At 39.6% G+C, this 14,960-nt stretch overlaps 1 protein-coding gene across 5 annotated transcripts in view; it reads left to right on the top strand.

Moving 5' to 3' along the window:
• The window catches only part of PAX3 (paired box 3), a 73,478-nt gene that overhangs the window by 47,847 nt on the left and 10,671 nt on the right, over positions 1-14,960 (top strand). For 3 of the 5 annotated variants that reach the window (XM_071566274.1, XM_071566271.1, XM_071566272.1), the window contains 3 exons: positions 2,132-2,331; positions 12,683-12,848; positions 13,930-14,144. In XM_071566274.1, the coding sequence (XP_071422375.1) occupies positions 2,132-2,331; positions 12,683-12,848; positions 13,930-14,144 (581 nt within the window). Of the gene's footprint in view, positions 1-2,125; positions 2,332-12,682; positions 12,849-13,929; positions 14,145-14,960 lie in introns of all 5 variants that reach the window. The other 2 variants (XM_071566270.1, XM_071566269.1) reach the window with 1 other exon arrangement.

The raw sequence follows: 14,960 nt of genomic DNA, 5'->3' as shown, positions 1-14,960 counted from the left end.
TGAAGCTGCATGTAACATCCAGGCCCAGCAAAGGGTAATGCAAATGAAAACAGATAGATATGAAAGTATATTAACTTGACATACGTTTTTCCCCACTTTAATTTTATTATTTTTCTCCCTAATTAGTTGCACTTGATTAGACATACTCTTCTGGTCTCCTAGGTGCTACAGGATTGTTTCAGTTGGTTCACCTCTGTGCCTTTCATATACTGCTTAATGAAATATAAAGCTAAAATGAAATGAAGGCAGGGTTTCCATTCTTTATTCTTATTGAAGAAAGGGTTGAGGGTACAGGGAAACATCACCAAATTTTTGTTAAGTTTTTATAAAATGTGTTTAGAAAGATCATGATACACTGCCTGATGCTTCCCATTCAATTGGTAAGGGGGTTCACTTCAGAAATTTAGCAATAAATATCCCCTTTAAATTGACAGTTTAAATGGGCTTTTTGTAGGCATATACATAGATGTTTGAAGAAGCTCCATATGTACATGTGGATATGAGTGCATTCAATTTCGAGTTCCTGACATCCTGGCATTTGACTTTTTATTTTTTTTTAACTCAAAACGTATGCAATCAAAGGCAACTTTTGTCAGACAAGTTGTCTTCAAAAGCGATATTTCTGAGCTCTGCTTCAGACCTCAGCACATCAGGTATGAGAAGAGTGCCTTGTTAGTCAGTGTGGCCCCAGTAGTATGGTTGGTGTGCTCTCCTCCTTTAGAGTAGCTGGGCCGAAATACTCTGCTTAAGGTGGGAGATTTGTACCGCAGGATAACATTGGGGAGCTATGTTTTAGATATCCTATGTTTCTTCTTGTTCTTGAATGGCAGCATGCAGCCACTCGGGAGGGTTGTAACCTGGCAGTTGCTGAGAAAGACAGGTGTCACTTGGGATACCAGTTGAGATTTGGGATTTGTCACTACTTCAGACAATGTTTGCATTCATTTTGAGATGCTCTATATTGCTTTTTTAATAGAAAATGAACCTAAAGTGGTTTAGATGGGATGTTTCAGCTGATTCTTGTTTGTTCTAGAGAACAGTATTCTTGAGAACTATTTAGTCCAGTCTTTCCTGGGGCAAATTTTCAATGCAAATAAGAAAGCCTGGGAATTGGCTGTTTGTTCAAATATTGATGCAGAGATTAACGGGAATTTCTCCTTATGTCCTGTGTATATTGGGTCCAAATTATTGATGCTGTCTGGAAAATGAAGACAGCCTTCACCTAAGAGGCATCGGTCTAGTACTAATTATTTTTTTTTCTTTCTCCCCTGGTATGCAGAAATAAATACTTTTCAGCTGAATTGTCTGAAAAAGCACTTTGTCTTTCTCATGCTGCAAGACTGAGTGAACAGATTAGATGTATTTATTAGTTCAAACAGCTTGAGTGAAATTGAAAATGTAAGATAACTAGAAGGGAACATGGTGGGGGGATTTTAGCTGGAGCTTGAGAAACAGTTTACTTCCAAACAAATTACATTAAAAGGATTATAGTAAATGTCTATATCAATAATTTCTTTGGCATTATTGAAGTAGTAGCAGCAATGCTTGTATTTCCACTAGACAAGCAGTTTCAGTATCACTGGGGAGTGTCTGCCCTCTTTAGGTGGTTTCCCTTGAAGACTCAGGCAAGAAGGAATACTGGTCTCCTGGACGGCAAGTGAAGACTTGCTTTGAAAGTCTGCTTTTTCAGTCCATTACCATTTGCTGCAGAAAGTGAATGGGATTCAGTGCTGGAAGAGATTTTATTGTCTGCAGTTATAGCTATGGGTTCAGCTATAGCTGGTATTCACTTGCTTGCCAGAGGAAACAGGTAATGCTGCCAGGAGCCGTCTGGCTGTGTGTACCTCATTATTTGCACATCTGTGAAATCCAGAAAAAAAATCCATATTGATTTCTCTATAAGCTGCTGATTGCAAAAAATGGGAGCCCTTCCTGGGTCATGGACATGGTGTGTGTGAGCTATTTCTCCCTGACTTTCCTCAAGTTCGGATTCAGGATGCATGAGGAGCCTTTGGTCCAACGCAGCCTCCCTATAAAAGGATGTCATTGTTTGAGCCAATATTTTGCTGTTCTTTCTTCTCTACTAAAGCTATTTTTTTGTCTTCTTTTTTAATCTTTTTTTAAGGACCAGCACCCCAGTCTGATGAAGGGTCTGACATTGATTCTGAACCAGATTTACCTTTGAAAAGAAAGCAGCGTCGCAGCAGGACAACCTTCACAGCAGAACAACTAGAAGAACTAGAAAGAGCTTTTGAGAGGACACACTACCCTGATATTTATACTAGGGAAGAACTTGCACAAAGAGCCAAACTCACAGAGGCTCGTGTCCAGGTATGTATTTGAAAGCTGCCTAACAAAAGGAATTTAATTTTCTGTTAGCATGTGAATCCTCTATTCTTACATGATCCTACTCTGGAGTAGAAGGAAAACATGAAGCAACATTGTTTACAGCCTTAGGGTTTTACATTTGTATGTGGACAATGGTTTTACAACTGTTTAAGATGGCTGCTTTGAAAAACTTTTGTGTCTTCCCCAGTAATTTTTCCATACCTACCATGAATATAATACTGAATCTTTGGAGAAGGTTTGATATCCCTGTTTGTTTGTTTTGTGGATTTGACAGCACTCTGCATGTAATCAGGCCAGGTGTTGTGCCAGCTTATGGTTACTTAACTGATTTCATCTGTTTTGTTTGGATCTTTCAGGCACTGAGGAGAGAAAAACATTTTTTAAAGGACAATGTGTCTACAAAGCCATGCAAGTGAGCAGGGTTACTGGTGTAGTATTTAAAGTTAACTTTTAGGTTAAATTTTGAAGTTGACTTTATTTAAACTTTGAAATATCACTTTTATCCTCACTGTTAGTTTAATTCAAAAGAAAATAAACCCTCAAATAACTATTAAATCTTCACAAATTCATGTAGGTCTGGATTGTTTAAAACAAGCTAATGTACTGGAGCAGTAACACAGAGCTGATTTAAATTTAAAAAAAAAAAGGCATGAACCTGGATTTTTAGCTGTCTAAAACTGGAGAAATAGCAGCCAAATAATAATTCTGGACTTTTGCTTCATGGCAAAGAAACACATTCTGTGAAATATTTAATACCACAGGCAGAATCTTCTGCTGCTGTTTTGCTATTTCACATCTAAGGGTCAGCGAGAAAAGTTCAGCCCCTTTAAATCCGTCTGAGTTGCAAGTGTAGCTAAGCAAAGTGTCATTGGGTGACAGGCAAAATATTGTAGCTTGTGATCTAACAAAGGAAGAGAAATGAGTGGTGATTTGTGTTCTGACCAAGGATGCAGATGAATTTGGTTTCTTTGGTGAAACTTTACTATGTTTTGACCACTGAAACTCAGCTCGAGGCATAAAGACTCAGCAAACTCAAATAAAAGTCACCAAATATCCCTCTGACTTTTTGAAAGAAGTACACCTATTGAAGCATTATTGAGCATCTGTCTTGAAAGGTTCAGAAATTTTCAGTTTTACCTGCTCAATATTTTGCAGAAGACTTCACACCACACTTCTTCTAAGTGTTTGTTATGACTGTGTGAGTAAATCGGCTGTGTGAAGGCAAACTCAGTGGTGCATAACTCTTTTCTTAACATGTTTACTTAGTGAAATGTTTGCAAAACAGCTTCCTATGTAGACTTGGGCCAGGTAAGACCAAATCAAGCCCTGGGAATCATTTGTGCACAAGCATAATAAAGATAACTTCCCTCACAATTCCTGTTAGCAAGATGAATGGGATCTAGGATATGATGTTTTGGTCTATGTTAGCTTCAGTGGAAAAATATTATAAAATGAAAAAGACTTTGCTCATATTTTACTAAATCAATGACCCACAGCTAGAAGAAAAGCAGAACTCTCATTAACATAACAGCTGTTTTAATGTGTCTTTAACCCTGTGACTTTTTACATTCCTGATGGCTTCCTTGGTTCCCTTGAGATGCATCCTGTCTCACACCACTCGTATGATCTACAGCCTCACGAATTCCCCAGTACCTCTGACATGGATCTTTTACCTAACCCAGCATGGAAGAAAGTTCCCAGTCAATCAATGATTAAAATACCAGAACAAAACCTTTCTGGATTAACGATGATCTGGGATTGAAGTAACCAGCCTGTGAACAGTTTGCTAGTAGTGCACTCCATCTGTCTGGTACCCTTGAAGCTGGCAGAGTGATTTAGCAGTGGATTAAGGGATACAGGATTTGCCTTATCAGCATTCAGCACCTCTCTATAGCCTCTTAAAATAGCCACGTATGATGGGCATGAAATAAAAGATGACCTATGAAAAGAAAATAACCCTAAGAGAGTTGAGACTGAGAAAGCTGGATAGCCACACTGAAGAAGCATTCAAGCTTTCTTAGTCACACTTCTTTTTTGGTAACAGTATGACAGAGATCAGAGATACCAAATTTTATTTGGATATATACACAAAGATCTCTTTGACTGCATCCTAATCAAGCATCAGTTAAAAGAGCTGACTCTTTGCAGCCTGAATCCAACTGAGCTCTGAAAATTCTTCATTTTTTTTTCTTTCCTTTGGAGCTGTAAGGTCCAATTTTGCAGAGTTGTTTTATATTGTCTGGGATGTTCTTTAGTTGATTACAACCGGACCAACCTTGCTATTCTCTTGGTCCCTCCATGAATTGCTCACATCTCATGTTTTGTTTTCTCTACCCTGCTGCCCCCTTTCATTCTGTTCCCTGAGGCAGCCTATAACCCTTATGAAAGGAGGAGTCTTAAACCACGGAACCATTCACTTTCCCACTGTTGAAGAGTAACCAAATGCATGTTTCTAAACTCGTTGCTTGGAGGTGAGGAAAAAAGTTGCCTCTAGTCTGAGATCAAGCTTAGAACATGTCAGTCCCTAAGGGGAATTTTTTGAAAGCTACAAGCAACTGAAAACAGACTTTACACTGTGAATGTTATTTGTGTACTTAATCATGGGGACAGGAAAGGCTTTTGGCAAAAGAAGTGTTACAACAAACTCCACATTGCAAGAGTCACAAGATGTGTAACTATAATTATTGCAAATATTTCAGCACTGGGTGTAATAAAGAATTAAAATGCTTCCTGCAATTCCTCCTGCAGTGCCTTTCCACACAACTCCTGAGTCTTTCTCCCCAGTGTTTGAACCTTGATGTGATGTGGAGCCAGGACAACCTTTTCTGCTTCCTCTTCGAAATGCATGTTAGACAGAAGGAAGGGGAAGAGTTCTTTGGTCTTGTGCATTTTTCAGAAACATTCAGAAAGATAAGTAGAGTTCCAAACGAGGACCCTTCATTTAAAATATAAAAAAATAGTAATACTCAGTATGTGATGTTAAAGATTCACATATTGTGAGTAAAAATTGCAACCTTATACTGCTTTACTGGTCCAGTTTAAAACTTCATTAAAACCATTGCTAAGATGTAGCACAGGCCCTTAAGGTCTGTGGCCTATTTTTAATGACAATCTGAAGGCAAGTTCTAAAAGTGACTTTCCCCCAAGTGTAGATAAAGATCAAAGGCTCTTTCTGAGCTTCAGAGCAGTGCAGTTATGATTTCTGTAACAAATAGTGCATAAGGAATGGAATGGGTAGTATCTTTTCTGGTTACCTTTTAATTCCTACATCAGGCTTTTTTTTAGACATGGATGAATTGGGCAAGCTTTGGCAGCAGCTTGATATTTCAGATTGATGGTGGGGGATGTTTACTTCAATCTTTTGGCGAAGGATTTTTAAATAAGGTTCAGATTTGTCCCTGGCTGGTCAGAATCAAGATGGGCTGGCCAGTCAGGCAAATATTTTGGGCTGTGTGTTGAAGGCAGGCCTTCCAAATTACCAGAAATACGATGCATGAGACTTGTGTGTTGGCCCATGTTAAGGAGTGCCCCCAGCCGTAAAGATCCTTCCAGGCAGGAGGCCCTGCTGTGAGAAGCAGCTGGCACATGGATTTCCTGTTTAACCCCAAAAGGCCACAAGAGAAATTTGTTTAGATTTTTTTTTTGTGTGCCCATGAATAATGGTGAAAAAGTGGGGCAAATCAGGAGGAATTCTGGAGCATGACTATGTCCTATCCTGAAAATGTTCTTCTCAGCCAAATCCCAGTTTTAAATTGATTTGCTTGAAAACTTCCGGAGAGAAAAATGTTTTTTATCAACAGAGCATGTCTGAAAATTCACGCAGTTCTCTCCAGGCTACTAGGATGAGATTGAATGTTCCCATGTCAAACTTGTAATCAGCTTGTCAGCTATTGTAAAAACCTTATTATGACCTCAGCAAATAACTCCCAAGAGCTCAGAACTCTTGAGCAACTAGAAGCAAATTTATTGAAAAAAAAAACATTTTAAGTATTGTGCCCACATAGTGTTTCCTTTGTTTCACTGTGCTACAGGGATGGAAAGAGTTTGGGGAGGAAGATAGTGAGGGTAGAGATGAGAGAAGAAGCTCTGACTCTTAACCTAGCAGTAAGGACTCTGAAGTCCAATCTCTTGGCTTTAACAGTCTCTTCTCAGTAGCAAACAGTGAAAAACACTCACTGAGGAATCATGGGGTGGGGTGTGGATCTGTGCCAAAAAAAAATCTTAACTTGCCCTCAGCTTCTCTGGAATGGTTTGTGCCTTTAGCTGAATTGCCCAGTCCTATGGGAAGATGAGGCAAGGGAATGTAGGCTGGATTCAGAAACATTCAAGATCTTTCAGCAGATCTTTACAGTTATTTCTGATGTGGTTTATGGCAAATTTCTGGTGTCTTTTCTTGAGACTGATGCTCTTGCATCATATATGGACTAAAGAAAGAAAAAGCTTTGTGCATCCTTGCAGTAGATAACCCTGTAATTGCAGATGCCCCCCTTCCCCATGAAGACAAAATTTTTTGGTGTAAATTAGCCAACTACATTCATATGCAGGCCCAGGAGGATATTTTTAAACATAAAGGGAAAAGAAGGGATGCAGTTTAGATTGTCTTTTTCTGGTTCCTGCTGCCTAAGGGCTCCAACTAGTGTCACTTTAATTAATAAATACACAGATCAGTTTGTTTATTACTTAATAGTTTTCAGTACTATTCAGCTACAATGTTTTAGACTCATTCCTACAAAATTAATTCTAAGTCTTTTCAAAGAAATCTATAAGGTCTGAGTGTGTTGGATTGCATTGAGAGGTGGTTGGAAGTTCCTGTTCCCTTTGGCACAGTCTACTGGATTTTTGTTCTATGTGTTTGGTTTTTTTTTTGTTGTGTTTTTGGTTTTTTTTTTATGTAATGAATTGGGGTTTGAATTTTTTGTTTTATGGGTTTCTATGGATGTTTTCCCTCTTTTTCTATTCCCCCCCCCCCTTTTTTTGTTTCTCCTCAATATCGTTTAAAAGAACTCTGATTTCCATTGCATTGATAATTCCTTGTATCCCAAGCATCATGATTCTCATCACTTAAGAACAGCTCTTGACAGGCAGAGAATCTTCAGCCTTGTGATGTTCCCACCAGTGGTCTGGCAGGCTGCTCTCAGCAGGCTTTGGGCACTGCTTTGGGATGCTGTGAGGAAACACAGCGTGCCTCTGTACATAGTGGCCCATATTCCTGTGAGGCTGGGGTATGCAGATGTCATAGTGAAGCTGATTTACAAGCTAGCTGCACTAAAAACCAATTCTGTTTCTGCTCTTCTTTCTATGGCTGGTACCTGGCAGTGCTGTCCCTGGAGCTCATTTGATACCATGGTGAGCCATGATGGACATTCACTCTACTGTAAAAAGAGAAAGGGGAGATAAAAAACTTTTTTTCCTCCTTTGCTACATTCTCTGAGTGAAATTCCAGCCTAGTGAGGCAGGTGTGTAGGCTGGTGTCTGCTCTTGGTCCTCTGAGTGGGTGACAGTTCCTGTGCAAACCGCTCTGAGGCTGCTGAAGTAAGCGAGGTCTGACATCAGTAGGGACTGCAGCACCAGACGCTGAGGGTGTCTTTAGAAGTCACACTGCCATGTTTTGCAGTTAGCAGTTTCCTTCTTCAGCCTCCTATCTTCACAAGGCACTCCTGCTGCTTCTGCCACATCCCACATTCTTTCCCTGGAGAAACATCCGACAAGGAATGCTTCCAGAATGGACAGAGTTAATTTGAACATTTGAATTTGTGGGAAGGGAGAAGTGGGGAATAGCAGGGTGGGGGAGGCAGCTACCATGAAAAATATCATGAGGCAAAAGGGGAAAAAACCAATATCCCTACTTTCCATTTAAAATTAGAAGTGCTGTTAACAATACATCAGTCTTCTGACTTCGTGTGTTTCCGGTACTCATGCTTGCAATGGTCAGGACTGTGTATAACAAAATACCCACGGGTTTATGCAACATTCACATCTTGAATGTTTTGCCCTGTTGAATAAGAGATGTTTTTGCCTTAAAAGCACATAGAGCACTCTGTGTTTATGATCAGACTGTTGAAATGTCAAGGCTAATTACACCACTGCGTTCTCATGTGAATACATGTGTCTTTTAAAGAATATCCTGTTGAGATCAAAATAAGATGTTGGCATGATCACTTGCAAGCTACTAAAAGGAAAAATTATATTAAAAGGCAAGATCTAAATATCAGGAAATAGAGATGGGAGAAACCTATTAATTCACCTTATCCATTGTACATTGGTGCAAAATAATTTTTTTATGCTCTGTTGCAGAGTGATTTCTTTTTTGGTAAGTCTAGTTCAAGGGGCTTGAAAAACCTGGAGCCTCTAGTACCTAAAGGGCAATGTTTTTCTTTTTGTTCTAAATTTCATCCTCTTCAGTTCTGTTTTAAGATGTAAATTTTGGCCAGATGCTGGGATTCAATTTTTTCTCAAATCATCTGGGTTATTTACCTTCCATCTTTGAAAGTGACATAGGAACTGAGGAGCCCAAGCCTCACCAAAATGAATGGGACTTGGCTTCTGTGCACACCTAAGTTTTTGGATGCTTGGGACCCTCACTAAGTCATGTTTCCTCTGTCCATGTGTGTATTTGCACAGCACCAAGCACAATGTTCATTTACCCTAGAGCATGTTACACCAACACAAGTAGATCATATTCCTTCAGACCCAGTACTGTTTGTTTAAGAAGACTGTATTTTGAGTCTCAAAACAGTTGCTTGCTTATCCATTGGTTTTGCTTCCAATGGGGAATTTAGTGTGGCACTGGTAATTCAATCATGCAGACCTAGTACTGGTCTGCCTGCCACCAAGAGCCACACTGTTGCTGGAGAAGGCAACACACAAGATACAATAGTTTGTCAGGTGAAATAATTGTAGATAATTTAGAGTTGGTTTTGTGCTGTGCCACTGCAGGGTGGCATTTTATCACAGAATGACACTTGTGATTTTCTCTGGGGGCCGCACTGTACTCTGAGCATTCAGGTGGTGGTTTTGCCCCTCTCAAAAGGGAGGCTGTGAAAGATCAGAAGGTCCTATGTGGACCTGATAAATTTGAAAAGGCCACTCATAAGGTGAGGATTTTGTCATGTTGGCCAAGGTTGAAATCTGCTGCACATAAGGGGACATGGGGTTGGATTCACATTGGAAATGTACAAGCAAAAGAAAATATTTTCCCAGGTGTTTACAGTATGTTCCTAAACAAACACATTGGCTTGTGGTGACTAGATTTTTTTTTTTTTAAATCTTGGCTTGATATTAGCAAATTTTTCAAGATTTCTTTAATGAGTGTAGTAGTGCACAAGGATTTTTCATGATACTTGAGGGTTTAAAAAATATAAAAATTCTGGACACTTGAGGATAAATCAAGGCAGCTAACTTTAGTCTAAGTGAAATACTGTGAATAAAAATAAATTTCAGTTAAAATAGCATATAACTGCTTTTGAATAAAGCTTAGGATTTGACTAATTTTAATAAAAATTACAAAAATGTAAATAAAATATTTAGACTTATTTATGTTTGAGCTATTTAGTTTGGAGTAACTTTTTCTTGATTTCGTGTTTTTTTTGTTTTTATTTTCTTATGTGCCTCTACTGTTCTGTAGTGATGAGTATGTGTGGTATTAGTGGCAGTAAGAGTTGCTCTGCAGTGGAATGGCAGTGGCTGGAGCTGATAAACCTGGAGCTGTGACAGTGCCAGTGGCTTGTGACTTGAGTCCCAGTCAAGTAGTACATCACAATTTACATAGCCTTGTTTCTGCATAGCCCAGGTGGGTTTCTGCACCCCTGCAGAGTCCCAGTGACTTCAATGGAGCTCCAGGTGGCAACAGAGCTCTGTCCAAGTATGTTCATTGTCTGGCGGCTGCAGCCTTTTTGATACCATTGAGTGTGTCTGTTTCAGGGATGTCTAATACATAGTTGCAGTTCTGGAAAAAATTCCAAAATCTGTCTGTAAATAAAAGCACAAAAATTGGCAGTGCAAGTCACTCTCAGCTCAACTAACATTTGGGATCTGACTCATTTTAATAAAGATCTGGAGCATGAAGAAAAATGCTTATCTGTAGAGGAAACAAAATCTTGTTACCTCATTTTCCTCAGTGAAATCCATTCAAATAGTGTAGTTCAGTCAGTGTTCTCAAAAGTGTTTGGAGATCATCAGATAACCCTCTTGACCTGAAGAAGGGAGAGTGTCAAGGAAAAAGCTGCAGTTAATGACCTGGGCTGGTTAATTACAATGCATTTGCTGTTCCTCCTTACTCTTTGACCTCCATTATCCTTTCTAAGTATTCTTTGGCTCTTTAGCAAAGCCTCTTTCTTGTTCTACAGTGTGTCTTGTCCTCTTTCACTTCCCAATATGATTGCTTTCAAAAGATATGGCTGCAGGAGTGTGAGATTGGTGGGCTTTGGGAGACAAAGGCAGGTGGAAGCAGTCTGTGAGGAGTAAATAAATTTAGACTTAAGATCCAGGGAAGGAAGTAAAGAGTAAGGAGAGAACTAAAAAAGGATATAGATGTCTATAGGAGAAGAAATAAAAAAAATATTACTGAATCTGGACTCATCTTCAACTATTGCTCCTTTCCAGTTTCACATCTCCACCCTGGTGCCTTGCCTCTGCCAGCTGCTTTCAGGAGTGGCTTGTGTGGAGGCAGGGGGGGTTTAGTATGTGCAGCAAAAAAAACAAAACCAAGAGAGGGGCTTGCAAGGTAGAACAGAGGCTCAGTCTGTCCCTCTGTCCTTAATCTTAAACCATAGTGGGAGTGTATAATTGAGGAGTAGACGTTGTGGGCAAAGAAGGAGGCAGCTGTATGAACTGAGCATCTTATTCTGTAAAGAGGATGAAGCCAGAACAAACTATGTGGTGACAGATGGCCTACGTCAGAAACCAGATGGCTCAGTGAGTCCCACCACTCCTGTTATGAAACAGTAAGCAGAGGAGAAGCCCACAGCGTAGTTCAAAATGTTATTCCTTTATGCGAGGGCTACTCATGGTTTGTAAAAGATGCTAGACCTAGAATTCCAGTCTGTGATGGCTGATTCATAAGCCAGCATGCACTGCTTGCAGGAAGGGTGACAGATCTGAGCCCCAGTTACTTTTACAAATATATTATATGTGGCTCATCAGCTCATACACCTAAGTGGCTTTCAGGCCGGCCCACCTTAAAGGCTATGCAGAACTACCTTATAAGGTGCTAACCCTCAGTTAAGGTCTTATCTAATTGATAGGATCCATGGATGATCATCTTAGCTGCTTCAGGGTGTAGGATTATGAGCAACTGTCTATTTATACATAAATGTGTGCAGTCTCTGTTATCTTTAACAACCTTTCTTTTCCGCAGTGGTCCAATTCACGGACCTCAGTGCTGCAACTGAGAAGTTGCTCTAAACCTGCAGCAGGGTAATGTGCCTGCAGGCTGGTCCAGGCACTCCTGCAGTGACTAATTGCCCTTTCAATTTGTGGCATGTATAATCACTGTAATATCAATATTAGCCTATGTGTTTTGCAACTCTTATTATACCTGTATTTGTGAAGTCTTGCCTCTTCCTTTCTTGGAGGGAATAAGAGCCATCCAAGACTTGAAAAACTTAAAATGTGAACAGAGAATGGCATGAAGAAAAGATTTATAGTTAAAATGTTCCACTAATCCAAACACCATCTGGTTGGTAGGCTGCCCTGGGAACAAATTTCAAAGTGGTTCTGAAATGCTAGTCTAGTGCTGAAATTCTGTTCTACTGTTGTGAGTTTATTAAGAGATGTTTTGTACGTATGTGAATACACAAAAACTTGCTGGGAGGGATTTGTGTGTTTTGTGCATGGAGATTGTATTTTTCTAATTAAAAGCTTAAAGTTCTGTTGGCCATTAGGACAATACAGTATCCCAATATATAAGAACATGCACCTTCCAACAGTGCATTAAGTGATGACACTAACTTGTTAGTGAATTGAAGACAATACAATACAGACTAAATAGCTTTGGCTGGCATTTAGATCAAATGGAGAGGTGTTTCCCCTTTCTCATTAAATCTGGCACAGTAATGATAGTGATTGATGGCTATTAAAAGCATTAAACCTTGAAAGAGCAGTCAGTTTTTTGTCAGGAAAGGCTGTATTTGACAGCAACCTAGGGATCACAATTCCTGTGTCCTATCTGTTGAACCATGGAAGTGTGTGCCAAGGGCACCTTTCTTGTCTAGAAACAGAGTCCAATGTGCATCTTCTGTATTTCTCATTTCAGATGCTGAATATATTTGAAATACAATGATACAGCCATATTAAATGTACAAAAATCAAATGTTCATATTTAAAACATTTGTAGGTCTGGTTTAGTAACCGTCGTGCCAGATGGAGGAAACAGGCAGGAGCCAATCAACTGATGGCTTTCAACCATCTGATTCCTGGAGGATTTCCACCCAGTGCCATGCCAACTTTGCCAACGTACCAGCTCTCTGAACCCTCTTACCAACCCACCTCCATACCGCAAGGTACAGTAGCCAACAGGTACTTTGTTAGAATAGTGTTATTGGGGAGTTTCCCATGTTGATCCATTGCAGAAATATTTTGTAATGTGTTGGCTAATTTAGGGTATGATTCAGGGAGAACCATGCAAGCCTGCTTGTTTTAAGCATGCAAGAACTCCTGTTTGTTATGCTGCAAGAAAGGGCTGGTTCTAAGTGAAGTGTACGAGCTAGAGAAATACCTCCTGTGTGGTAGACGTGCAGCTTTGGCAAAGAGATGTACATTCACCCCTGCCCTTCTGCTGCATTGGCCTCCTCTGCTGAGAGTGCCTGGTGTGGTGCAGGAGGAGGCAGGTGCAATCTGTCTTCTTTGAGGCCTTCAGTGGTGGTGCACTGGAAACTTCTGGATATTTTTTCTGATGGTTGAAAACCAAGCTATTCAGACTATCTTGTTTCACATCAGGAAATAGCAAGTCTCAGGAGGGTAAAATTTTCTCTTAATGTTACCAGAAATTCTGTGAACTTTGATTTCTTTGAGGGAGGAGAGGAGAGAACAGAGACAAACCTAGACTATGTTAGATTTTATTATTAAAGGAAAACCTTAATGGTGAGATTTTATAAAATAAGTTACTATGCTTCCTCCTTGCACTTGGATCCTAACTGTTGATGGATGTTCTAATTAAGTCAATTTTTCTAAGCCCAGGGTTTGTTCCAACTATTGCTAGGCTTGCTACAAACCACAGCAGAATTTCTGAGCTGTGTGACCAGGAGTGGAAAGGCTGTTATCCACCTCCTAAGCAAGCAAATATTTTCCTTTATTATGTATATATATAAAATATTGATGACCAATATGTGCCCACTCAGGATATACCCCAGGGTCTGAAAACCACATGTGTCTGTTGTTATGATGTTTAGAGTCTGTTTAAGAATTTTTGTGTAATTTTACAGGCCAGTTAAAGATCTAGCAATACTAAAGGCTCACCTTTCTAATTAGCCAGTATTTAGATGCAGGTTCTGATTTAATTCTGTTAAGTTAAACTTCACATAATGAAATTATTATGCCAGAAAAAAGGAGGAAAACATATCAATGTATTTCTTCTGCTTCTAGCCGTGTCTGATCCAAGCAGTACCGTCCATAGACCTCAGCCTCTCCCTCCCAGCACTGTACACCAAAGCAACCTCCCTTCGAATCCAGAGAGCAGCTCTGCCTATTGCCTACCCAGCACCAGGCATGGATTTTCCAGCTATACAGACAGCTTTGTGCCTCCGTCCGGGCCCTCAAATCCCATGAACCCTGCCATTGGCAATGGCCTCTCACCTCAGGTCAGTCCTATGTTTTCAGACAGAGGATTTGCTGTATGCCAGAACCAAAGAGTCTATTCCCTCAGGCCACAGTATAATGAATTGCCAAATTTAAACCATAATGTATTCTTTATATAAGCCACATGATTTCAGTTTGCTAGTTTCCTTTTTTAAATTTTTTTTTCCTCCTACTGGCTGAATCAAGTCATAGCTTATATTTAATTTCAGCTGGTTCATAATGGAATCATGCAGACTTCATGTTTGCATTCAGTCATTAAGCATTTGTAATGGACTGCTTTTCTCCTGAAGATCCATGGCTAGGTGCAGAACATAGATCTTGTAGCTTTTCAGTGAATGATATACCTCTTTAAGATAACCTCATTGAGGTTTTACGAAATAGTCCAGGAAAATTACAGGCAAGTTGTACGAGGAGAGTTTCAAGGACTGAACAGTGTGCATTGAGATGAGCTATAATCGAGTTATAAATAAATAAATTAGGAGTATTTCTGCTCTTTGGCAATATATAAATGCATGAATACCATAATTGTTTTTCTAATTTGCACAAGCTCTTTTAAAGAAATCATGTTAATAAATTGCCTTGATAATTGAGTGTCAAAAGATTGGTTAAATTTTCCTACACATGGCATCTGTCTGAAGCTGACTTTATTAGTTAAAGCTTGAATGAATGGTAGTTTATTTTATTAGCTAGAGCTTTGCCCAGGTGCTTGGAAAGAGATGTCCACTAAATTCTGAAGAGTCACAAAGAGGTTGCAATCTATAATTGCAATCAGGAATCTCTTCAGGGCTGAAAGTGAGAGTTTTAACAGCTTTATCTGC

The sequence above is a fragment of the Pithys albifrons genome, chromosome 11 (genome assembly GCF_047495875.1).
Source record: "Pithys albifrons albifrons isolate INPA30051 chromosome 11, PitAlb_v1, whole genome shotgun sequence".
Classification (NCBI taxonomy): Eukaryota; Metazoa; Chordata; class Aves; order Passeriformes; family Thamnophilidae; genus Pithys; species Pithys albifrons.
Note: the sequence above shows the minus strand (reverse complement) of the source record. Positions and strands in the feature narration are given on the sequence as shown.